This window comes from Felis catus, chromosome D4 (genome assembly GCF_018350175.1).
Source record: "Felis catus isolate Fca126 chromosome D4, F.catus_Fca126_mat1.0, whole genome shotgun sequence".
Lineage (NCBI taxonomy): Eukaryota > Metazoa > Chordata > Mammalia > Carnivora > Felidae > Felis > Felis catus.
The window spans coordinates 49,122,016-49,148,548 of NC_058380.1; the positions used below are offsets into that span (position 1 = coordinate 49,122,016).

The 26,533-nt window shown below is 38.3% G+C and overlaps 1 protein-coding gene across 1 annotated transcript; it reads right to left on the reverse strand.

Annotated features, from left to right (window-relative positions):
- Nucleotides 1-12,008: 12,008 nt before the first annotated feature.
- Nucleotides 12,009-14,242, reverse strand: TUSC1 (tumor suppressor candidate 1). Its single transcript, XM_045042899.1, has one exon. It carries the CDS (start codon nt 12,779-12,781, stop codon nt 12,152-12,154), a length of 630 nt encoding a protein of 209 aa, XP_044898834.1. The 5' UTR covers nt 12,782-14,242; the 3' UTR covers nt 12,009-12,151.
- Nucleotides 14,243-26,533: the final 12,291 nt, after the last annotated feature.

Genomic DNA, 26,533 nt, shown 5'->3' on the forward strand with positions numbered 1-26,533 from the left:
AAATAATGGATTATTTTTAAATTTCTCACCTCTTATGTATGTCCATTGAGATCTGAGCTCCATAATGCTAGAGTAAAAACTATTAGGGTGAATTATGCTCTTTCCTTCTCTGCTTAAGATGCCAAGGGAAACGTATCAATGTTCAAAAATTATGTGTCACCTGACTTTATGCTCTATCAGTATCCATGTAGACCAATAAAGCAAATAATTCTCATCATGAAGGACTTACTTTCAAGTGGCACAAAAAATGATAAGAAAAATAGTTCATACAAACATTGCATAATAGAAGTAATAAGATATATAAGGCTGGTGGAGTTAGAGGTAATTGAATTCAGGTTTCTTGGGTTGAATGTTGAATACATACAATCAAAGAGCATATCCACAAATTTGATAACATGTGACACTCAGGGTATTATTTTAAACTCCTATCACAAATGTTTTAGATTAATTGCTTTGATTATTTTGACACAGAACCAGTTATTTGAAAGCAATATATAAGACTTATTCCTTGTATCATTTAAAAATCAATTTTAATAAAAGTTATCTTAAATATTGTTGCCTTTGGCTTTAGCAAATCCACTTCATTTGTATGGGGGTTTAGATTTTCAATGCACTTTCATGTACACTCATCTCATTTGATTTTTTTCAACAATTCCATGAGTTGATATTACCATGCTGTAAGTAAAGACATCGAATCCAATTGATTTTTCTGATGATAGGTCAAAGAAAAGAAATACTGAGAGCCTGACATAAAAATTCCACTCTTCCTTTCTTGTAGAAATATACCTTCACCCCATTCTTTGTGTTTCTCAACATCCCCCTCTAACCAGCATTCTGGAGATATAGTTTGCTGCGTCTACACAAAGGACCTAGGAACTTTTTCTTGTCAACTTCTCAATCCTATTGTGAAGACTGATAAGCAGACAGATGGCACTGTTTTCTTTAATTTCTTATTAATACTTTATATTTATTCTCCCAACACTAATCCTGGTTGCAAAGTCTTTACTTTGAATGCCCCTTCCACACCATACACACACACACACACACACACACACACACACACACACACACACAGCCAAGACTCCAAAATTACAAAATTTTTAACTCTGCACATGCATCATCCATATTAATTCTACTTACTGTAACAGGATTAATTCAAGATATACATGAATAGAAAGAAATAATCAGAATTGACTTACCAATAAGACTGCTTAGTGAAATCCAACTTTAGAAATAAAAATTTCCCTTGTGTATCTGTAAGTTATTTCTTGCATGCATTTCCTCCTCCTATCCAACATGATTTCTACACTTCTAGTGTGTTTCTTGATATCCAGATTCACAGAACCACTCAGAGCTCCCAGAACCACTCAGCCATTCTTTGCTTTCTCCCCCAATTGACTACATTTTAAATATGTTTCATCAATGTTCAAAACTTTACTTTTAGAACAGAAAATCAGGCAGTGTAATTCAACAGATGATTTTACTGCTTCACAGAAAAGACATGACCTCACTCAATCTATCCCTCTTCAACTTAATTCTTTCTCTTTATCATCGCCTGCCCTTTTCCCCTTACCTCTTTAAAAAGAATTTAATCTATTCTTTTACCAGACTGTCCTAATCATCCATTCATTTGAGCTCACCCATTCTTGACAATGTGTTACCCCAGTTATATCTCCTTCCATTGATCTCTTCATCTCACTTTCCGTTAGATTTTTCTTATCTCCCTAAAACATAGTCAAATCCATTCTGTACACATAATAAAAATTATACCTTCAGCAACTTTTCAACTCTGTTCTCTTCAAAAAGATACTTATTTAAAAATATCCACTGCCCAGTTTCTAGCAACTCCTCAACAATTCATAATCTAACAGCTTGCCCCTTGCCATTACTTCTCTAAACTTGCTCCTGCACTGATTTCTTCCTGCATATGTTAGATACTTATATACAAGAAGCTACCCCAAAACCTAGTTACCTAAAATAACCATTAAGTGTTGATCACAAGTTTACTTGTCAGTGGTTCTCCTAATCTGGGCCTGGTTGAGTTGACTTGTACAGGACTTGCTTCAATCTATGTGATCAGATGATTGGTTGTTTTGGAACTGGCTGGTTGAGGATAATTGGCTGGCTGTTGGCTGGGGTAAGAGGAACTCACATGGCAACAACAGGACTCCAAGAAAGTGTAGAAGCATGCATTGAGGCCTATCCACAAAACCAGTATGTTGTCATTTCTGTTGCATTCCATTAGCCAAAACAAGTAACAATAAGGAATAGAGGAATAGACTCCATGTATTTACAGATGGAATTGCAAAGATATGTTTCAAAGATGGTAGCTACAGGGATGGATAGAGAATTGGACCTTGTTTTTTTTTTTGTTTGTTTGTTTTTGTTTTTTTGTTTTTGGGGTTTTTTTTTTGTTGTTTTTTTTTTTTTGGACACTATCACACCTTGCTTAACTTCCTTCCTGTATCAAGTCAGTCTTCCCTGGGATTCAGGAATTACAATAGCCTACATTTCCCCTTACATTTCTAGCCTACTCTTTTCAATTTCCTTAGTTGGCCTTCGTCAATTCTTTGAATATATGCATTTCTTTAAGTTCATTCTTTGGACTTTTTATCTTATAACTGTACATGTTTCTCCCATGACTATGTCATCTAAATCTACTGCCTTGTCACAGGCTCTGTTTTCAGAGAAAACAAATTCAAAAACATTCTTCTCCAACAGTTTTGTGTGTGTGTGTGTGTGTGTGTGTTTGAGTCTTACCTCTTAACTGAACCATGGTTCTAATTTCTTTCTTGCATTCCTACCTCCAGCTTCACCTGTCCTCTGATTACCTTCTGCCTGTATAATTTTTCTTAGAACTATATCTGGGGGTAGGCACCTGTGTGGCTTGGTTGGTTAAACAACCAACTTTGACTCAGATTATGATCTCATGGTTCATGAGTTCAAGCCCCACATCAGGCTCTCTGTTGTAAGCACAGAGCCTGCTTCAGATCCTCTGTCTCCCTCTTTCTCTGCCCCTCTTCCACTCGTGCTCTCTCTTTCTCTCAAAAATAAATTAATATTTAAAAAACTATATCTGGGGGCACATGGGTGGCTCAGTTGCTTAAACATCTGACTCTTGATCTCAACTCAGGTCTTGATCTCAGGGTCATGAGTTCAAGCCCTGCAATGGGCCCCATGTGGGGCATGGAGACTGCTTAAAAACAAAAACAAACAACAAACAACAAGAAACAGAAAGAAAACATTATATCTAACATGACATGAGATACTTTATAATTCTAAATCAATCATCTGCCCAGACAATGTTGATTTTTTCCACTGAAGGATTAAATTTTGTTTGGAACTTAGGGCCTTCCACTCTTTGACCTCAGTCTACTTGATTTAAACTTATCATAATCCTGTATACCTTTCACTTCAGTTATATTGCAGTTTCTATTCCTAGAGCATCCCCCACACATCCCTAATCATATCCCTTTCTCATCTTCCCTGAGTCTTAAATAATTATTCTACAAGGCCCATCTACTTGATCTGCTATATGTCTTTTAAGAATCAGCTCAAATAACATGTCATATGAATCTTCTTCCTAGTTTAGAATCTTCTTTTATTTTACATTATATATCTGCATCTCTCTCTTGGATGTTAATCATCTCAAGGGAAAAAAATGACCTCATAGATTGTGTTACCAATGGTCAGAGATTTTATGCTTAAGAGTTATTAAAATAACAAATACCTGCTGAATAGTATTGAATCATTTAAGATACAAATTAAAGGAAACCCAATTAAGAGGTAATATATACTTAGGATCTTTCTCACTGTCAAAGCCTAATTTGCATATATACATTTTTACTTCGTTAAATCAAGAAAATATCAAACTAACTGAAGATCAAATTTTCCTTTAGTCAATGGAATCTTCAAGTATTAAATATAATAAAACTAAAGCCTACACTCAATATCAATATTAGTAGTCACTGTATATTGAATCAATATGTGTCCCCACAGTGAAAGTGGGCAACTTTAAAATAGTTTAGTAAAAGGCCAATTATGAAAAGTTGGATAGGGCTTAGGAAAACTAGAGGAGATGGAAGTAGCCTGAAATTAGTAAGACCTGCAAAGGAGAACTTTACCACCCCTTGGCCAATAGTGGTGAGGGCCTAGAACTTTTATCAGAACCTGCAGACAGGCCTTCATATATAAAAAGGCAGGCTTAGAGGAACTGTGACCTTTGGTAGAAGGATGTAAGGAGCCTATAGGAAGCTCAGAGGTAACACTACTTCCTCCTTCCGATTTCATGCTTGTATTTCCCCGTAGCCAGAATCCATCAAGAAGTCAAACTTACACTGGAATCCAAGGACCAAGGGAGGCTAGTAATGCAATAAATAGAGAGTAAGATGGAAAAGGATAGAGGATGGATCTAGAAGATAAGTGTTTGGTATCTGGAGTTATGTTTGGACAATTTGTTTTTGTTTATTTTGAGAGGGGGGAGCAGTGTATAGAAAGAGGGAGAGAGAATCCCAAGCAGGCTTTGTGCTGTCACACAGAGCCCAATGCGGGGCTCAAACTCATGAACTGTGAGATCATGGCCTGAGCTGAAACAAGAGTTGGACGCTTAACCGACTGAGCCACTCAGGTGCCTCTGGACATTTTATTTTTATTTGACTTTCTTTTTATGCTGCTGAATCTCAGTTTCAGAAGACTAACTCATAGAATTTATTTCATAGAAGTATGGTTTAGTAAAAATGTGAAAGATTCTTCTTAGCTAAAGGAAGTCCTTGGGTCCAATTATTTTGTATTTTTGAAGAAACAACATCTGCATCAGTAATACGGGGGGAAACATTATGGAAGGAGAGTGAATTCAGAAACCTTTTTATTACAGCTTTCTGCTTGAGTACATAATCAACTTCACAGTCAGATATTTTCATGTCTTAGCATTATTGGTAGTACTGATGTGCTTTATTAAAAGCACAGAAGTATTTTTATTCTTCTCAGAAAATGTTGTGAAGCACTTAGATTTGGTAACGTAGCCTTTGGGATTTTCAGGTTAAGTTGGTAGTCGTCTTATACTTGATAGATACAAACCTGTCCTGAGTTCTCACTTGAAATATATCAAGAGCCAAGCAAAGAGATATATGACCAAGTAATTCTGAGAAATTAATCCTGAACATTAAAAAGTAGTTGAGAAGATAACGCAAGTCAAAAATCTAAAATAATTTGAATGGCTATTTTTTTTTGTCCCCAAAATCAAGGGACAGGAAGAAATTACCCTTCAGAAATAGTAACTTTCTCAGGCCATATGGGTGCTCAGTCGGTTAGGCACCCGACTCCTGATTTTGGCTCAGGTCATGATCCCAGGGTGGTGGGATTGAGCTCTGTGTTGGGCCCTGTGCTGAGTGTGGAGTCTGGTTGGGATTCTCTCTGTCTCTCCCTCGGCCCCCTCCCCCACTCATGCCCTCTCTCTATATATATATTAAAAAAAAAAGATATAATAATTGTCTTACTTTGGATGTATTTTAAAGCATAAAATCCAAGTTTACATATAACATCTAATTGAAGTCTTATAAAAAACCTATGATACATATTTGGATATATTTCTTTACTTAATTTTTAAAAACTGAACTAAAGAAATTAAATAATAAAGGGATTAAGGTCTAAAGCTAATGACAAACCCAGCAACTGAGGTGATTACCAGTGTAGTATGGGATCTATAAAATATTTTTGAGCACATACTAAAATTTATGTATCATTTACTACACTAAGAACATTTTAGAACATACACAAAGAGTAAGATTAAAATATATGCAAATTGAAGATCTAAGATTTTGGTTGTTGTGGTGGTGGTGGTTTGTTTTGTTTTGTTTTTTACCTACTCCCAGTATACTTGCATACCTTGTTTTGAAGATTATTAGTCAGTAGTACACATACCAATTTATCTTCTGAACTAAAATAAATTTGCATTCCTCAATGCTCACCTTACAAAAAATGAAACCCAAAGGTCCTTGGGGTACTATAGGCCCAAAATTATGAATAAAAAAGGAAAAACTGTGAAAGGCATTTTTGAGGCAAAAACTAAACTTAATACCATTTAGATATAGGAGAAGATGTTCAGAATGCTTCCCTCCCCTTCTTCCCCCCCACCCCCGCTTTAGCCATTAGGTAAATGCTGCATGAGTTATGGAACACAAGACATAAGACACATAAGTTTAATTTTATATTATCAATTTGAGAATCTTCAAATGGGATATTCAGCTTTTTCTCTAATAAAAAGAATCTGTTAAGTCTGGGAACTGAGACTTTCTGGGAACTTTCTGAACTAGGATGATTTTCTTTTTCTTGTTTAATACATAGAAGTCAAAATGCATATAGATACTAGCTTTTTGTCCATTTTATGTTCCTTTGTGTCTGGCTTCTTCTCCTCAACATCGTGTTTGTGAGAAACCTGTACTTTGGTGTGTCACTGTAATGTTCATTCTTGTACAGAATTTCATTTTGACTTCTATTTTTAAAATGCCCTAACTCAAACTGCCTTAAACAATAAGGAAATATATTTTCTCACATAACTGAAGGTCCAGATGGAGGATAGGCTCCAGGCATGATAACTGGAGCTGCAGCAACGTTATCAAGAAAGAAGTTCTCTTCTGTCTCTCTGTAGTGACGTTCTCAGGATCACATGATAGCTTCCAAAGGAAACGGGACTTTATGCTTTCTTTCTGCATCAAGCAAGACAGGGGGACAACCCCTCTCCTGACCAAGGAATAGAAATCCTTCCTTTCGGTCTCCTTGGGCCATGTTTGTAAAAAGATATATTTAGGCAAAATTTTCAGAGGTACTCTGCCCTTCCAAAATAATCTACCCATAAAGCCCCAAGAGTCCCATATGTAAAATTTACAAAAATGTAAACGAACATGTAACCTCATTGCTACTTATGCTGTTCTGTAACACAAAGAGTGAACATCAAAATCTTTTCCTGGAGTAAGTAGAACTGTGGCCATGGTAAAGACTGTAAAATTTGGAATGTACTGGACAATCGTCTCATGCTTAAGAGAGAAAGCCAGAAGCATTCCTAGTAAAACCAAATAACTTATTTGAGTAAGTCCTGGGATACAATGTACAGTGCAGTAACTAGAGTTAACAATACTATTATATTTGAAAATTCCTAAGAGAGTACATCCTAAAAGTTCTCATCACAAGGAAAAAAAACTATAACTCTCTGTGGTTGTAAATCCTAAATTATCATTTTGTAATAGATACATACGTCAAATAATTACATTTATCCTAAAACTAATATGTCAATTACATATCAATTAAATTTTTTTAATGAATTTTTCTTTTCAACCTTGGAAAAGTTATATATAGTCTTTGTTCATTATTTTCCTCATTCATAAATAGGAGAGAATAATATTACCTAGAATTGGGGGTGCCTGGGTGGCTCAGTCAGTTAAGTATTCGACTACTAGTTTCAGCTCAGGTCATGATCCCATAGGTTCAAGCCCCACATCGGGGGGTTCTCTCTCTCTCCCTCACTCTCTGCCCCTCCCCTGCTTACGCACTCTCTCTCAAAATAAAATAAAGTTAAAAAAAAACTCTAAAAAAAATATTAGCTAGAATTGTGACGCACATATTCTAAGTTATGGAGTGTGATGTGTACATAGTTTGTGCAAGTTGTTAAATTGTTGGCAAAGTCTGAAGGATGCTAGGCTGAAGCTCTCCAAGGTCTTTCAGCTCTACAAGTTGTAGGATGCTAGTATGTAAGAAACAAATATATTTCCCCCTCAACTTATAAACTTAGATTGACATATGAAATGTTTATCAAGTACATGTTCTTAAAACTTTATTTTTATGACATATACGCTATTTAGGGATGGTTCATTTTATAAGGATTTCCTATGTAAGATTTAATAGCTATATTTCCTTGCTTATTTCAAACAGTATGTTATGTTTTGCACCCATCAGGATGGTACAGAGAGGTATGAAAAGGTCGGATTTTTTTCAATCAGTAAAGCAATCCCATAGTATCACTATTTTAAATTATTTAGTTTAAAAAATGCTACACCAGCACATGAAAGTTCTTAAAAAAAAAAAAACTTAAGTAGATGTCAGACTCTATTTAGGTGGTTGTCTACGAAAATCTGTTCCCTGAATCTTCTATAAAAATGAGATTATAGCTGGGCAAAAGATTCTCCAGTGTGAATGTATTTCTCAGCTCCCTTTGAAGTTAACTTGGTTATATGACGATGTTTTACCAATAGAATGTGTCAAGGGGGTTTTATGTTATTTTTACATCTGGGCAGAGCTCTTCCAAGTTCTCTTTCTCTTTCCCATATGCTGAACATGCATCTGGAAGTAACCTGTATCTACCATGCTAATGAATCAGTGACCTAGGGTAAGGTAAAGGAACATGAGAACAGGTTCTGAATGAGCATGTGGAGCAATGCTTCCTGACAGACTCATTCAGAAATATTACATAACAGAGAAAAAGAAATCCTCCATTGTTTTTAATAGTCAATGGATTGCTGGATTTCTAGGTTCTTAGCAACAGTCTTCGCCATAACTAAAGGCAGATCCATTGGCTGTAAAGGACAATAGTTACTATGTTTAAAATTTCAAAATTAAAAATAAGGTGAGGAGACCTGGAAAATGAAAGCCCAAAAAGAACTTTTATCAGTCCCAGGATGAAACAGGAGACAGATTGTTGTTCAAGTTCTTCCTTCAAAGAGCTGTTTTTACAGTAGAATGCTTATCATTCAAACAAGAAGCTAGCACCAACAAACTTTCTGTTATCTTCTCAAATTTTCTCTAAAGTGTGACAGATGTCTGAGAGTTTGGGTATGCAAAAGGACTTTCTTACTAATAACTTATGATGAAATAAGCAAAGATTATACAGACAAGTAGATTCCGAACATGAATTTTATAATAGGCAAATCTGCTAAATACTATAGACAATGTAGTTTAATTCTGATCATTGAGAGATGATAGCCTTAGTTTAAGCTTAAAATGTGAAATGGGAGCATGACTAATTCTTACACAGTGAGACATGTTGCTTACCTAAGTGTCTTCCTGGGTCCATTAACTCCAGTGCATAAATATATTCATATACTGTCTATATCAGATCAGATATATTATTTAAAAAGTACATAATAGAAAAATCAGACTTTGTAATTGATTAATTGCTAAACAGAAAGATTAATAAATTGTGTCATTCATTCACGAACATTTTGTGACAAATTCTCAGTGAAAATCTGTTCCCTTTAGCAAAATAGCGAACAGTAGTTTGGCACTGGAATCAAAATCATGCTAATATTTAGTACATACTGATAATTCCATTTATTAAAAATTTGGTATTAGTTTCATCATGGCAATACTCATGAATTGGCAAACGTATGTCTAAGACTAAGTAAGAAAAAACATGTTTTCCAGTATTATTCAGTTATAAATATTATAAATATGTTCAAGAAGCTTAGCAAGGACAGATTGTTCCATGAAGTACTCATTCCATATTACTTTGACTTCACCGGGGTGGTTCAGTTGGTGAAGCTTCGGGACTCTTGATTTTGCCTCAGGTTATGATCTCACAGTTAGTGGGATCGAGCCCCACATCTACCTCTGTGCTGACAGCATGGATCCTGCTTGGGATCCTCTGTCCCTCTCTGTCCCTCCCCTGCTCGTATACTCTAAGTAAATAAATAAACTTAAAAAATTATTTTAAAAAAACGCCTATCCTTCTTACTAAATTTGTTTGCTAATGTGACATATTTTTGTTGCTCATTTCTATAAATTATAAGCCCTCTTCATTGCACAGCAAATTATGAAAATAAAACGTCAAGGTATGATAATCTGAAGTTTTAGTTTATTTTAGACTGAAATAGATCCTAGATCAAACTTTTCTAAAATCAACTTTACCCATTTCTTGAGTAGGCACATATTTTGATATTACAAAACATCTTTTATACTGTTACATGATGCTTTATTAGTTATCAGCAGAGAATTTCAACAAAGTTGAAATTATGTATTAGCCTTAACCCATCTTCTGGGGCATTTTGGTTTCAGAATGTTTTCAGGAATTATGCTCAAAGTTGTCCTCACTTTTGTGTACATGTGCCTCATTATTTTACACATTTTTTTTTCACCACACTTACATCGTACATGATTTTAAGACAAAAGGTGCTTAAAAACTATGTAAGTAAGCTAAATATTTTGCTTGGTTGTTGAATATCCTAATTTTGCTACAAGTGGAAAATAGTTTTGATGCATTATTCCTTTAGTATATAGGGCTTTATCTCCTCTATTTATTTACAAGGAGTGAAAACTGTCAACTCAGTGAAAGAATATATTTCTCTGCTAATATAAAATCATATAGGAGCAAAATACAGAAGGCAAAGTGTCAGTACAATACGCATTTACAACTTTCACATTTTAGATTATAATTCTCATTGATAGACCACTTATTTTGAAGCAGGCATTTTACATATAACATCTCAATAAATGTTTTATATTTTGAGGTAGATGTTATGTTCGTTTTAATGATGAGAAAACTAAGGCTTAGAGAGATTAACTAATCTAAACCCAAAGTCACAGTTAAGTAGCAATAGGGATAATAGGCTTTTTTCCTATTCTTCAATACCTCCTGACTCCTAAAACTATTTTCTTTCACTATTAGAAAATAAAGTAAAAGTGACAAGAGATACTTTTCATGTACCTACCTATTCTCAGCAAGATTCTTCTCATATTTTTCGGCTCTAAGGGAAGATTTTAATATTCACAACTAAATATCAACTACCTTTAACCAAACTGCACAAAAAGTCTTCAAAACCCAGGAATAGAAAAATCAAAAAACTACTTTTCTTGGTACCTTTTTTGGCAACATATGTAATATATTTAAAACTTTTAGGATATCTCACAAATAAAACAACTCTACCTTATGACTTAATCTCTAGCTCTAACAAAAACTTCCCATTGTTTTTTCTTCAACTGATGTTTTCCATCACTTAAACACTGTATTATACCTATGATTTTTCTGTGGTACAACGGTACCCTCTTCACTACTTAGCAAGTGCCTACCCAATAAAATGCAAAAAAGTGAAATTAGAACTTTCGTTGTTAAAATCAGCCTTTTTTTTTTTTTTTTTTTTTTTTTTGCTAATGAAACCACAATTGAGACTAAATCGCTTTGGAGCCTTCTGATACACAAATAATTTACAACTTCTTAAAATTATTAAATGAAGAAGGCAAAGTCGCTGTTCACCGACTATGCTCTAATGCCTAAAATGTAATAAAAATTAGATTATCTAATCTTTATTTGAAACGATCACTTACACAAAGCGAAAACGATAGCTTACAACAAATAGTAAAACGTAAAATTTATACAGATCATGTATGTTTCTTAAACATGTGTAAAAATCTAACACTTCAAATAATAGTTGTGGGATGTTTCTCGGTAATTTTAATGCACCAGACTTATTTACCAATTTAAAGGATCACTTATAGGCATATACTTTAAAAATTCCCTGGGGGTAAACATATAGGTATATAATAGATGTTTAAGGACTAGAGCAGGGGCAGACATAGAGTTCCTAAGTAATAAATATCACTTTTTAAATAAAAAGGTGGTACTTTATAGGATATCCAAGTAATACCGACTTATGAAAGCAAGTGTTGGCCACATAAATGATAATGGCTGGAGGTTTTAGGGGACTTAAATATGAACAACAAATTCAACCAACTCTAAACGCATTATTCATTCCTCAAAGAACCAAAAAAAAAAAAAAAAAAAAAAAAAGGAACAAGAAAGAGAAAAACCCAAAACAGAAGAGGTCCTCACAGCCCTTGAAAAGTTCAGGCATTGGGAAGTGTTGACTGGCACCCGTTTCTTGTTGTAAAACCCGCCCCTCCGTTTCTAGGCCTCAACCCATGGAAACCACCAGGCGCAGGAAGCAGGTGCTCTGCAGGGTTGGGGAGGCTCCAGGGGGCCACGCACCCTCTCAACATTGGCGGATGGACGCCAAGTCCAACTGGGCAGCGTGGGGCAGCAGGCGGCAGGCAGCGGGCGCAGCGGTCCAGTCCTGCGGCGCAGGGCCCCGGGCGTTGCTAGGCGGGTGAGCCGCGGGCGAAGAAGGAGGGGCCGCGCGAGGCTCCGCCTCTCGCCGGCCGCGGCCTCCGGCTACAGCCAGGGCTCTGGGGGATCCGGGTCCGGGGCTCGCAGGCCCGACTCCAGTGCGCGCAAAGGCGGCTCGTCCTTGTCGCCACGCGGGCGCGGCCCCCGCTGCTCGAGGTGCAGCTGCAGCAGGGCCCGGCGGTACATGGCCTCCAGCTTCTCGAGCCGGGCTCTCAGGGCCCTGGGGCTGCCAGGCTCGTCCTCGAGGCCGCCGCCTCTCGCCCTCCGGTTCGTGCCGGCCTCCTCGGGGCCCGGGGTGGCCCCGGCCGCCTCCGCGGCCGCCCCGTCGCCGCCCTCGCCGGGAAGCCGCAAGGCCTGACGGAAGAGGCTGCGGTTCTCGCGTTTCAGCCGCCTGTTTTCAAGCCGCAGCCGGGCGTTCTCCTCGCGCAGCCGCGCGTTCTGCCGGTCCCGCTCGTCCCGCGCGCGGATGGCCTCCAGGTGGCTCGCCGCCAGGTCTGCGAACCGCTCCTCCAGCTGCTGTCGGGCGCCGCCCGCACGGCCTCGCCAGCCCACGCCGCCTCCTATGCCGCTACCCCCACGAGCCCGGCCCGGGCGGCCCTGCCCGCGGCTGTCCCCGCCGCCGTCCCCGCCGCCGCAGCTCCCGCGCCTGGTGGCGCCACCACGCATGCGCCACATCGGTCCTGTCCCAGCCGCGCCGCCTGCGCCGGGGGCCGAGGGGCCGGCGCCGCGGCGCGGGCGAGTTCGGGGCCCGGCGGGGCGGCCGGGGCCACAGCGGAGTTGGAGAGGAGGTGGCGGGCGGCGGCTGCTGGCTTGGGGCCAGAGGGGGCCGGGAATTTGCCCGGCCTGAGGCGTGTCTTGTCTCCTGCGGTGGAGCTGCCCCCTGGGCCTGCGATCCGCGGCCAGCTCACACACAATGCCCCCGGGGAGCGCTTTGCTGCTCAGCCCTCTGGCAGAGCGGGGGGGAAAAGCGTGTAGCCTCAGCTGGGTTCTGCTGGGCGCTTCCGTGCAGGCCTGGGCACTGCAGGAACCAGCCGGCCTCGCCCTGCAATCCAACGCAACCACCAGTGGTTACCTTCCTATTGCACGACAGTCTCAAAGCAAATAATAATAATGAAATGGTGAGTCTGAAACAGACATGGGCAAGTTGAAAAGATGTAACTACATTTAGAACACAGCGTTTTAACCCTCCTCTAAGGTCAATAAGCATTCAAGGGAATTGAGTGAGCACCTGTCATGAGGACCTCAAGTGGGAACAGGCATCTCTCAAAACAATATAGGCTAGTCCCAATTTGTGAACAGCCAGTACTCCACACTGCAAATTGTTTGCAACTCTATAGAAGCTAGGTTATTATTAGTTGTTTTGTTCAGGCCGGGCCACAAAACCTAGGAAACTCCAAATGTGCTTTCTATTCTTTCAAGAAACTGAATACGAAGTAAGTTCCAAAATACCTGGTGACAGGTGGATACAACTTACTGAATTACATTCCTTAGTTTTAAGGGACTCAAGTTGTAAAATAACTGAATCATTGCAAAGTAAATTCCGGAAAAGACGCTGATGCCAGAATCTCATGGCAGAGAGAGGTGGTAGCAAGAATATTTTCAACAAGATCTCAGGTAAGTCTTAGATGCACTGAAGTCTTCAAACCATTGGAACATGTAGATTAACAAAAAGAGCATACATGACACATTTACAGAGCTGGGGTTTTCACTGAACCGCACAAATAAAAATAAATAAGTAACAGGGGAAAATAGTTAATCAAGTTTTTGTAATTGACCGTTGTAATGAACCATACCGGGTTTCCTAAAGAACCCTGATCCTTGTTGTGTTAGAAGGCCTCCATGACCGCCTCCCTACCCCTGACTCAACCCTGAAGTACTATCTTTAGCTTTGTAAAATTAATGAAGTAAACGTAAAATATTATGAAAAGTAGGTAAAACTGATTAAGCAGAAGATCTAGTAAAATTGTCAACCTGTTCAATATTTTTAAACGATGACTAATCTGATTATACATGTATCGTCCTGACAGAATCCATTAATACTAGTCCTCTAAGTCAGACATGTGGTATATATAACTGTATTTATCTTACTAAAAGAAAAGAAGGAAGAGAGGAAAGACAGAACAGAACAAAAAAGGAAAAAAAATATATAGGGGATGATCCAACCAAAAGCTATCAATAACAGTCATGGAAGTTACTGGTACATAGCAATGAACATTACATTATTTTTAAATATAGCAGCACAAACTTAATAAAATGCTTCTACCTGTTATTTTTTGTTAGTAGTCTGCATGTGAAAATATTTTTGCAAGAATAATATAAGGCATATATGAAAATAAAATGGAAAAAATCTTAGAGAAAAAAATTATGGAAATAAAATTTAGAAAAAATTCAGGGTTTTAGTAGTTCCTAAGAGAATACAGAAAAATATGTAAGCTCTTAATTAGAAAAAAAATATATGAGAGACACCTGTGCTATAAGAATGGGCGTTTCTAACCAGTAAAATTACTTGTTTACCAAATCAGAAAAAAGTGTCAAAGGATATAGATTGCTCTTTCCTCACTTTATATGCACTGTCCTTTAAGCTACTTTTACTCAAAAAAACCAGGTAAGATTTCTCCTTTAATAAATTTGATAGTTTTATAAATTAAAAAATAATGGGGTGCTGGGGTGGCTAGGTCAGTCAAATGTCTGACTTGGGCTTAGGTCATGATATCATGGCTCATGAGTTTGACCCCAGTGTTAGGCCCTGTGCTGACAGCTCAGAGCCTGGAGCCTGCTTCCGATTCTGTCTCCCTCTCTCTGCCCACCCTGTGTTCACACTTTGTCTCTTTCTCTCTCAAAAATTATAAGATAAATATTAAAAAAAATTCTTTTAATAAAAACATATAAATAGGGGCACCTAGTGGCTCAGTTGGTTAAGCGACCAACTTCGGCTCAGGTCATAATCCAGTGGTTCTGAGTTCGAGCCCCGCTTCGGGCTCTGTGCTGACAGATCAGAGCCTAGAGTCTGCTTCAGGTTCTGTGTCTCCCTCTCTCTCTCTCTGCCCTTCCCTGCTCATACTCTGTCTCTATCTGCCTCTCAAAAATAAATAAACATTAAAGAAATTTTTTAAATAAAAAAATAAATAAAATATACTCACCATGGCACTTCCAGCAGGGCTGGAAGGGCCCAAATATGGACGCTGACCAGAATTAAAACAATGATTGCTTTCCATTCAGAAAAAAAAAAAAATTAATAAAATGTAAACTCCAATAGACCATTTGCATGTTGTGTTTACAAAGTCTAAGGCTGAAGATTATTCCTTTAAAGTTATGAAATTTAGAGTAAAAGAGCAGAAAAATGCAAGTAAGTTATTTAGAGTTCTTGATTCTGCTACTTCCCTGAAACTACTACTTTTTCTTTTTACTTCTTTTTCATATTAAGAGGATTTTGTATTTAGCTTTTTTGTTTCCTCTTCTAGTTTCACTGCCTACTCTATAATTACTGAACTTGAATTTAATTTTAAAAAGTATCGTCCCTCCTGTCTTAGGTAAGGAAAAAGATCAACAGATGAGGTTATGATCACTGTGCTTCTTAACACAAGGCTTTAAATCAATATTTTTGTAAATACTGTGGTTGAGAAAAGCTAGGTCACCAAGTCAGAGTGGCACTGCTTTTCGCCTTACAAGTCATGTGTCTATTTTAGGATTTCTCAAAACCAGCTCTGATTGACAGCTGTTAAGTTTACTGCCCCCTTTCTCCCTTCCTCCAAAAAATTTCTTCTTTCCATACATGGTAACTGTTCTATATTTCTAGGTGTGTGCTTGAGAAAGAGGCCCCGTGATATATACAGTTTATTTCTTGCATCCCTAGTTGATTTCTAAGATGTTTTAGCGTCAAGCTGTACTCATTTGTCACTCGTTTCTCAATTTCGAATCACATTTCTTATAAAATGAGTCATACCTTAAGGTGCTTTATGGCACATTCGCGTAGGGACAAGTAGTGTTCTATCCACTGTCTCCCTGCTTCCACTCTGCTTAAAACATCTGATAATACCACTCCAAATGAATTTTGGTTAACAACTTCATCAAGTTCAATTACGTAACAATGTTGAACTCCTTAGTCTGGCAGTTATGGCTAATCTGGATGCCCTGGGTGTTTCTGTACTTTACCCTCTATTACTCCTCTGCTGCTCTATTCCCTACCCAGAGTCATTTTTGCCCTGGAGTTTGGTTGTAATGTACCTTCTGTGGACCGAATTGTGTTCTCCCCAAAATTCATATGGTGAAGCACCAACTAATGTGACAGTGTCTGAAATGCACATTTAAGGAGGTAATTAGGCTTAAATTTATTTTTTTAATGTTTGTTTATTTTTGATAGAGAGAGGGAGCAGGGTAGGGACAGAGAGAGAGGGAGACACAGAATCTGAAGCAGGGTCTAGGCTTGAGCTGTCAGCACAGAGCCCGACACAGGGCTTGAACTCATGAATTGTGAGATCATGACCTAAGACGGAGTTGGATTTAACCAACTGAGCCACCCAGGTGTCCTTAGGAGGTAGTTAGGTTTAGAGGAAGTTATGAAGGTGAGCCTCTCCTGATGGGATGAGTGCCCATAGAAGAAAAGACATCAGAAAACTTGTACGCGCTCGCTCGCTCGCTCTCTCTCTCTCTCTCTCTCTGCCATATAAGCACACAGCCAAATCTATCAAGGCAGACTTTATACTCTACCATTTATACATTATATGGGCTAATACTCCTACTGTTTTACTGGTCTTAGATCCCCTGAATTCAAAGTATTTCCCCATCTTTTATTTTTTTTTAAGGTTTATTTTTTAGAGACAGAGAGCATGAGGGGGGTGTGGGGCAGGAAAAGAGGGAGACACAGAATCGAAAGCAGGCTCCAGGCTATGAGTTGTCAGCCCAGAACCTGATGTGGGGGCTCGAACTCACAGACGTGGAGATCATGACCTAAACCGAAGATGGACGCCTAACCTAACAGACTGAGCCACCCAGGCGCCCCTCCCCTCTTTTAGACATTGATAAAGTAATGCCTCTTCCAGCGATTTAATGCAGAGGTCCTTCCTTGTGTTAACATTTCTTGTGCCAGTGGAGCTGCAAATAGGATGTAAGTTCCTAAATATGTGTATCTATCTATCTATAGAGAGAGACAGATACACAGAGCAAGAGGAAGAGAAAGAGAGTGTGTGTAAGCAAGTGAGTGATACAAATATTTCTGGAACAACTAGGATGTTGAAAGGATTTATGCCTTATTTTCTTATGTAATCTTAAAGGAAGATTTTACCAAGTAAACTGCTAACCACTTAATAGGAAAGGTAACCTATACATCTAGCAGACTGAGCTAACAGAAACTCACCAAGAAAGGTTTGTAGCCTGCTGGAATTACTCAGACTGAAATAAGTAGGTTGGTACTGCCTCGTTAATGACCTGTCTTAATATATAGTGGGTCTTTGTATGTACGTTTTTAAATATGTAATAAATGAGAGGTATGGGGTTTGGAGTAAGACACGCATGCCTGGATTTGATCAATATGACAACGCTCCCACCCCAGATATTGGCCTCAGACAGTCTCCTGACACCATAGGTTCCTCATTTACACAAGGGGAATAAAATAGTATCTAGCTCATGGAGTTCTTGTGAGGATCTCTGAACATCTTAAAATAGAGTGAGCCAGCAAGGAGTACTCATAACTGTTGATATTATTATTTTGTAGTTGCTTTATTTTATGAGCTAGCCATTTATAGAATGAATTCTTCTGGATAGCCAGGGCTATTTAAAAACCCTCATCTGAGTTATTTGCCTAAGGAGCCACCCTAAATATAATATGCAGCCCCTTTGCAGATATGATTCTTCTCTCTTGATAGTTCTCATTAAGTGTTTGGGTTTTAAAAATCCCTATTTTGTAAGCCCCAGTGTGCTGAAGAGTTTGGTTAATAACATTTTTAGCTTGGCGTTTGCTAATATTCTCTCTAAAGCCTGAGCTGAACATAGTTTATTTTCTAGGAGCAGATTTATTAGGGCAATGAAGAACATATATTGATGCTTGGTAGCATGAATATCCCTTTATTGGAATAATTACTACAGAGTTAGGAATTGGGGATATCGATTGCATTTATTTAGTCTTTTGATATGGACAAAAATATTAAAAGCCATCAAACACTAGCATTGCCCTTTGACAACATCATTTAATTCTAGCTACAGGGAAAATTGTGACATAAACAAAAGCTGCATGACTTATCTGTCTTAATTAGGATACTTTCTGCAGTGGGGAAAATACCCTCCTTCCCTCGAATATTATAAAAGCACAAGCCAGATTAATAAAAGAGAGCGAAAGCATTATAGATTAGCAGAAAGTGATGTAGCTGAGGGCAAAAGCTATCTACATGGGATACTTGGCCAAACCAATAGTCCAAAACAGACTTGATAAGATGGAGAATGGCTGGGAAATGTCTTTGTTGGTTCTAAATTAGTGTTGTTTTATGCTATTTGTTTGTAGCTTATCACTATTCCTTAAAGAGTGAGGGCCTGTGCTGTCCACGAGCCACAGGTAGCTATTCAAGTTTAAGTGAATTAAATAAAATTTAAAAACCATTCCCCAGTTATACTAGTTATATTTCAGTTTTTCAGTGGTCACATGTAGCTTAGTGGCTAGCATGATGGATGGAGCAGATATAGAACATTCTCACTGTCACAGAAAGTTCTACTGGAACAATTAGAATATCCTACTTCTTATTCTCATTAGTGGTCTCAACCTTCAGAAAGCCGTGCATAAAATGGTAATGTAAAAGACAATGCAAGACACCTCTCTGCATATTTACTGCATTTTCTGGATGTTCCATTTCATGCCAATGAAACGAGTTTTCTCATCAACCTTGTATACACAGGGCCATCTTATTCTTGAGCATATGTGACTTAAGATAGTGATTCTGTCTCAGTCCAAGTTCCCCAATCATGTACACATCATTGAAGTTAGTGATAGGAGTTTGGGAATAATTTCTAATTGGAACTAAGTTTTTCACAAGCTATTCAGAAAGGGTGCAAAAGACAAATTCTTTAATTTTTCTCCTACCACTGCCTGTCAAACCCATTCTGTCATCTTTTCCTTCCCTTTCCTTCCCTTGGATAATATCTCAAGAAGATCCATTAATTTGCAATGATTTCCAAGCATTAATGAACAGTCCTCATTTTCAGATATTAAAAGTCCATTGCAATATAACTTAAAGCTTCCAATGTTCATCCAGTTCACAGCTTCTCATCTCCCAATAGGAGTACCACTACCTGTGCCCCCATCTGGATTAACCAGTCTGCAATGGGAAAGGAGGGTGAAATCCATGTTTACTTTCTTCCATGCTTCACCATCTCACCCTTCTCTAGTTGCTATTTCTAGCTCCTTGAGGGTAGGAATGGGGACAAGATAAAAGTGGGATTAGAGGAAAAGGAAGAAAAATCACAGGTGGCTGATGCTGCCATTTTCTGGCACTGGGTCTTCTGACAGCATGCAAGCCTTTTCTCTCACATGGCACCTTTACAGGCTCTTTGACCACCCCACGTTGATCCTCTGGCACAAATCATTCCCCTTTCTTCACTTTACCTCTAGTGATTCCTGCACAGCCACTTTCTGTAGGGTTGCCTTAGTTCCACAGATACTCCTTCTGGAGAAGTCCTTTAAGAAGGCTAAAGCCAGTTGTATTCCTTGCTTCCCAGGAAGTGGCAATCCCTCCCGCGACAGCCTTGCCATTTTTCTTTGTCATCAAAGTCCTCCTCAGCTAACCTTCAACCTTCAGATATATCCAAGGACAGTGTCCCACAAATGCCAAGAGTCTCAAGGCCACTTTCATCACATCCCACATTGTGGAAACCTAAGAATATGAGTTTCTGCAGTTCAGAGTATATTCTGCTTCTGGCCAAATGTCAGTTTCCATTCTGTGGACTACTCACACTATTTACCTGTGGTTCTTTTGAGGTACTTAGAATATGTAGGGAGGGAGGAACTTGGAAAACCACTGTTTGTTAGACTCTTCAAAGAAGGTCATACTCCTTGGTCTCCTCTCAGATGATGCCATCCTTTTATATACAGGACAATGAACCAGTTTCCCAGTCTCAATTCTTGATGAATGTTCTGGATATGGTTCAGCCTCTTTTAGACAAAGAGGCACCTATACTCCATGTGTTTAGTTTGGGCACTTCAGCTGAGATGAAGACATGTTCTACCCAATTTCGAACAGAAAACATATCTGTCCTACTGAAGGCTGAACATTCATTTGATCAAGTAGTATTTATTGAAATGTTACAATAAGCCAGTATTTAAATAAAATAAAAAAACAGTATTTACTTAAATAAAATAGTTAAAATATGTAAAGTTAGCACACTATAGGAGCTTGAACATGTGTTGCCACTACAGTTATCAACCCTAAAATCACAAACTCAAATTATGCTGGATTCCTATGTCCTTTATTCTTCTCTATGTTTTCACTAAATATCTCACTCAGTCCAATGACCTTATTTTTTTCCTATGCAAGTAATTTCCAAATTTATATCTCAATCCAAAAATTGTACTGAATTCCAGCTGCATATGTCAAATTCTCACCTGACATATCTTGTGACTATGTCAGAGGTATTTCAAACATTTTCAGCATGAAACTCTTAATATGCTACTCTCTCACCTAGCCTGTTTTTCTTCCAGACTCCCCATCTCAGCGAATAGTACTACAACCTATCTGCTTGTTTAAGCCTATCTGTTGGTCTTTGATTCTTCTTTCTTCCTTATCATTCCCACCTCTGGTACCAGATCCACCTCAAGTTGTTTCTTTCCTTCTCTAAAATATATCTTGATTTTTCTCAGCATCTCCTCTGACATCAGATTAATTCAAATTACTCTCATCTATCATCTGGCCTGTGCCTCAACTGCTTCCCTGGTATCAATATTTATCCTCTCAAATCCATGCTGCCCAGAGCTGCCAGTGTAACTCTTTGCAAACATAAATATGAACATGCTGCTCCTCTGCTTAAAACCCTCCAGTGATTTCCTATCATACTACGGATAAGATCCAAAATCCTCATCGTGGCTGACAAATTCCCGAATGATCTGTGGTCACTGCTTACTTCCTAAAATACCATTTTTGTTGTCTGCTTGTGTACATGTACTATCCTCTAGCCATGCTGGGGTTCTTTTAATTCTTAGACCTTGTCAGATTGTTTCTTGCTTTGGAGATGATGAGCATTCATTTCCTTTTAATTGGAACATATTCTTTCTCCACTTTGTGTGGCTGACCTCAAAAACAAAATCCTGTAGATTACAACTTAAGTATTCTTTCCATCAAAGTTTTCCTAGATGACAACCATCTTTGTTATCTATATCCCTACCTATAGCCCTTCGGTTTACTCATTTACTTCAGAATGTTGAAAATTAGTTATATTTTATTAATTTTTCAACTAATCTGTAAGTTCCATTTTATTTTCCATTTAGTTATTTATTTATTTCTTTATTTATGAGAGAGAAAGAGTGGGGGAGGAACAGAGAGAGAGAGAGAGAGAGAGAGAGAGAGAGAGAGAGGGAGAGACCTAAGCAGACTCCACTTCTAGCACAGAGCCCAATGTGGAGCTTGACCCCATGGCCCTGGGATCATAACCTGAGCCAAGAGTCAGAGTCAAGAGTCGGACACTCATACATCTGAGACACCCAGGCAACCCTGTAAGTTCCATTTTAACACTGCCTTTTGTTTATCTATTCCACTAATCTGTAGAATACAAAGAAACATAGACCACATCTGATTTGTTTATGCCTTTATACAATCTAAGATAAAAGAGGTTCTCAATATTAAATAAATGAATGAATCCAGGGACAACCAATAACACTTCCTTCAACTATTAACTTATTAAAGTTCTTGATTATTAAAAATAAAGTTATTATTGAATTAATTTGTACTAGGCTTAAGTGTTCTTTTTTTAAATTTTTTTAAATGTTTTTATTTATTTTTGAGACAGAGAGAAACAGAGCATGAGAAGGGGAGGGGCAGAGAGAGAGGGAGACACAACATCCGAAGCAAAGCAGGCTCCAGGCATTGAGCTGTCAGCACAGCGCCCAACGTGGGGCTCGAACTCAGACTGTGAGACCATGACCTGAGCTGAAGTCGGATGCTTAACCGACTGAGCCACCCAGGTGCCCCAGGCTTAAGTTTTCCAAATATTAGGAAAATAAAAGGACTTTGGAGTTCAAATGTTGATAAACCATGGCTTAATTTAATCATATCTGCAGGAAATATCCAGATTTAGAGAGAGATTCACCAAGGAGAGACACCAATCCATCAATTGATAGAGCTTAGTTTAGAATAAAACAAGACTTGGGAGAAAATACTATAGAGTTGACTTAGCACTTTTAAAAACACTTAAGTTTAGGGAACTGATTCTACACAGTGTTTTTCTAGTCCAAAAGCAACTGTAGTCTTAAGACAAAGAAAAAGAAAACTCACAAGCAAACAAACAAAACCACCTTGTATTTTCTTTTTTTTTTTTTTTAAGATTTTATTTTTCATAGGAAATCTCTATTCCCAACATGGGGCTTGAACTTATGACCCAAGACCAAGAGTCACATGTTCCACTGACTGAGCCAGCCAGGCACCCCCAACCTGTATATATTTCCAATCATATCCTGTACAATGGATTCTTCCCATGATGAAACCTGAGACAGTAGTTAAGAGGAAACTCTGGCCAACAGACCAGCAGCTAGAATATTTTTAAAAACAAAAACAAAAAAACTGCAGACTTAGAAATAGGCAACAAATGTGGCAAATGTAGTAGGTGGAGTTAATTACCTATGACTCCCTAAGAACACTGGGAGGGAACACTGGGTGGGTGGGAATCCAGCCACCACTTTATAGTTAAATGGAAACCATACCAAAGAGTTCACCAGTGATTATTTACACTGAGAGAAAAGTATTTGTATGAGATTGTGTAGAAGCAAAGAAGAAGTGGTAGAGAAGTGTGTTCCTCAAAAGCAAATAATGGAATGGAAAAAGGACATCAAAAATGTGTGCATCTGAACTGGGGGCCACAGAAGGGAGAAAGAAAGTTAGAAGCTGGTACTGTAAAATACTAGGTTGTAATTTTTCTTGAGTACATTTCGGCTAGAACAGAAATGCCAATTTTCTAGGATATAGTCCAGAAGTTCAGATGGTTGAAGTTCAATAAGCTACTTTATTTATTTATTATTTATTTATTTAATCTTAGAGAGAGAGCATGTGTGCATGCATGAGCTGGGAAGAGAGAGAGAGAGAGAGAGAGAGACACTCAAGTAGACTCCCCAGTTGGCAAAGAGCCCATGTGGGGCTCAACCCCATGGCCCTGAGCCGCAGTCAAGAGTCTGACGCTCCACCGAGGCACCCAGGTGCTCCTCATGAAACTATTTTTAAAAAGACAGATATATGGCTGAATGATTAAATGGATAAGCAGTGGGCTGGCAATAGTGTGGCATTACCAGGTGGCAAATCTGTGGCACAAGGGGCTAGTACTGCCTCCCACTCAGTATCTCTGCAAATATCAGTAATCCTTTTCACTCTTGTTTCCTGCTAAGACTGGATTTGGACTCCATCTTTAAAACTTTCTCAACAGAGTGCTCTAAGCTCCTCTACCAGTATGGGGGAGATCTAATTTCCATTTCATCCACAAGCAATTGAGAAAGCAGAGAACAGAGGCTGGTCCTCACCTTTCAAGGGCAGAACTGTTTGCATACTCCCAAATTGTATGCCTGAGTGTTGTTACAAGGTATCTTAGATGTAGCTAGATGAAAAGATAATAAATCTTTGCACTGTGAATTCCAACTAACTTTGGATAAATCATTGAATATGTTCCCTCAGATCCATAATCTCATGAGCTACCTCACGACTCACATGAGACATTTGATTAAGTTTCAGATCTGCTATTGCTTTTCAATGAATGAAATGTTACATATATGTAAAATGCAAAGGCAGCGATATATGCATTTTTCCTTATGCAACTGAAACGAATTATTTCCAGATACCTTTATCTTTTCACGGCATGTGGTAATAACAGAAACACATTTGTCTGTTCAAGGCAATTTGAGTTACTTATAACAAGTGCAGGATAAATTATTGGTCATTTGCTTCCCTTTATTTACTTGCTGAGAGATATACCCCAATTTGGCAAGCTCTGCAGTATAACATTAGTGATGATCCAGTGAATGGAATAGATAGGAGCATCTCGATCGCCAGTCCTACTCTCAGAACAAGCTGTGAAACCTTTTGTCTGAAAGGCTAGAGATAATACTCTCCCCTTATTCCAGATATCAACAAACAACAAACAAAAGCCAAATCTTTTCTAAAATCCTCTTAAATGTCTCAGATCAGGACTGTCAGCTGAGCCTATTGTTGCTTAGAGATTTAGAGGTTTCAGGGGAGAGTCCATGAGAAGGAACCCTCTCTGCTTTAACAGCTCTGACTTGAAAAAAAAATTTTTTTCTCAGCCACCTCACAAGCAAGAGGCATCTGTCTAGGGATGAGACAAAAGGGGTATCAGAACAGAGCTATCCATCAGGATATGACTTAAGGGAAAAGACTATTCATATTTAGAAAAATAAAGTAATTGAAGCCCATAGAATGAAGATTAGGGCAGACATTATATATGCTCACAGGGATAACTGGCTCAACGGGGAGTGTCTGTAAGTGCAAATGTAGTTCCCATTCTATTCCCAGGGAACGTACTGTTTGATTGTTTGCTTATTTTTAAATTTAATTTATTTTGTGACAGCTCAGTGGTTATCATTTCAGTGTGTTCTTTCCTATTTCAATGTACATATAGTGCAACTACCCCAGAAAGTGAAAAGCATGTCCATGGCCTCTAGCAAGGCTGAGGGCCCTGTGGCAATAGCTAAGGCTCCCTTGGGGTGGGGGAGGGGTGATGGGGCAGGGCTCATGGCCACCCACAGGCAGTATTTGCTCTGCCAGGTCAGAAGACACTGGTTTCTGATACTGTGGAATCTTACACTTGGAATAAACAGAACTTTAACTTCTTGTTCCCAATATTGCTTTCTATTTTAAGGAAATGGACAGTAGTTTTGCTGCTAAAAAGGCTGGAGATTCCTGCCTTGTAGACCATTCTTGCTAGACAACCTTCAGCTCCAGTCAGCGATGATGAACAACTATTGACTACTGAGGAACGAAAGACTATTATTGATGATGAAAGGATTGACTATTTCCTTTAAGATCCATCTTGCAGAGGTTGAAGGAGAGGGAAGTGAGTTAAGTGAGATGATGTGAGTTCTGGTAGATAAAGACATAATGCGAGAAATTACAGGCAAATTAAAATTCCCTATTCTCATTTCCCACATACGCTCCTCGGCTCATGTCTCATAGGAGTTGTCCTCGTTTAGCCTTTTTTTTTTTTTTTTTTTAACATAATGAAATGTTTAATAGAATATTTAGGATCTTAATCCTTATGACAGTGTCAGAATATTCTTTATGCATAGCCTAATGGCAAATGATAAAAGCCAAATAAATATTTAATAATTTCCCATCAGTTCCTGTGTTAAGGGTTCACCTATGTATGAACTTTTCAGAAGTTCATACATATTCAGAGTAAGTGGAAAATTAGTTCTCTTTCCCTTTCCTTTAGCCTTTGTTACTTCCTCATTGTCATTTTATCATTTCTTTTTCTATTGCCCAGTTTCAATTCAAATCTGTCTGGATCAAACCGAAAATTCCTGTTTAAGATTTTTATGAATTCTAAGTGAAAACTACAAAAAAAAAATACTGTGTAAGCTTAAGTACACAGAAAGAAACGTATTTTAGAACTCAAGAGGCAGTGAACATACAAACATATGTATGTTTCCTTTTGGCAAAAAAAATAAATAAATAAATAAAAACTGAACCTTATACCAAAAAAAAAAAAAATATCTATTTGAGCTTTATTACTCTGTATTCAAAGAAGATTCTTACATGCATTGGAAGTCTTCAGATTTGCTCCCAGCATAATCAGTATGACCTCTTTTGGAACTTCTGCTGGTTTCAAATAAAACAATTGTGAAAATTCCAGCAGCTTCTGATAGCATTAATTTATGAAAATGTCACTCTCTGACCTTGGCAAGTTGCAGTTCAATTTTTCAATGAACATCAAGTTCTTAGGACTTCCAATTCCATGTTGTGACTGAAGGCCCATCAACTTGCTCTTTGGTCCTGTGTTATGTATGTGACATATGGCTGTATATGTCAGGTTCAAGGAAAAAAGGTGGCAAAGAAGCCATGTCTTTTTCATCGAAATATACTCCTTTAATCAATCCTTTAAAAAACAAAAGTCACTGCGTAGTGGAAGAAAATTAGTAAACCCAGTTGAGAGCCAGGGTTGTCTTTTTTTCCCTATACCAATTAAAATAAACTGATTTTGTCTTAAAGAGGACTCATAGTGTCTGACCTCAAGATG

What these genes read in the sequence shown, in the direction of transcription:
- TUSC1 (XM_045042899.1), bottom strand. Translation starts at nt 12,781, where the DNA reads ATGTGGCGCATGCGTGGTGGCGCCACCAGGCGCGGGAGCTGCGGCGGC.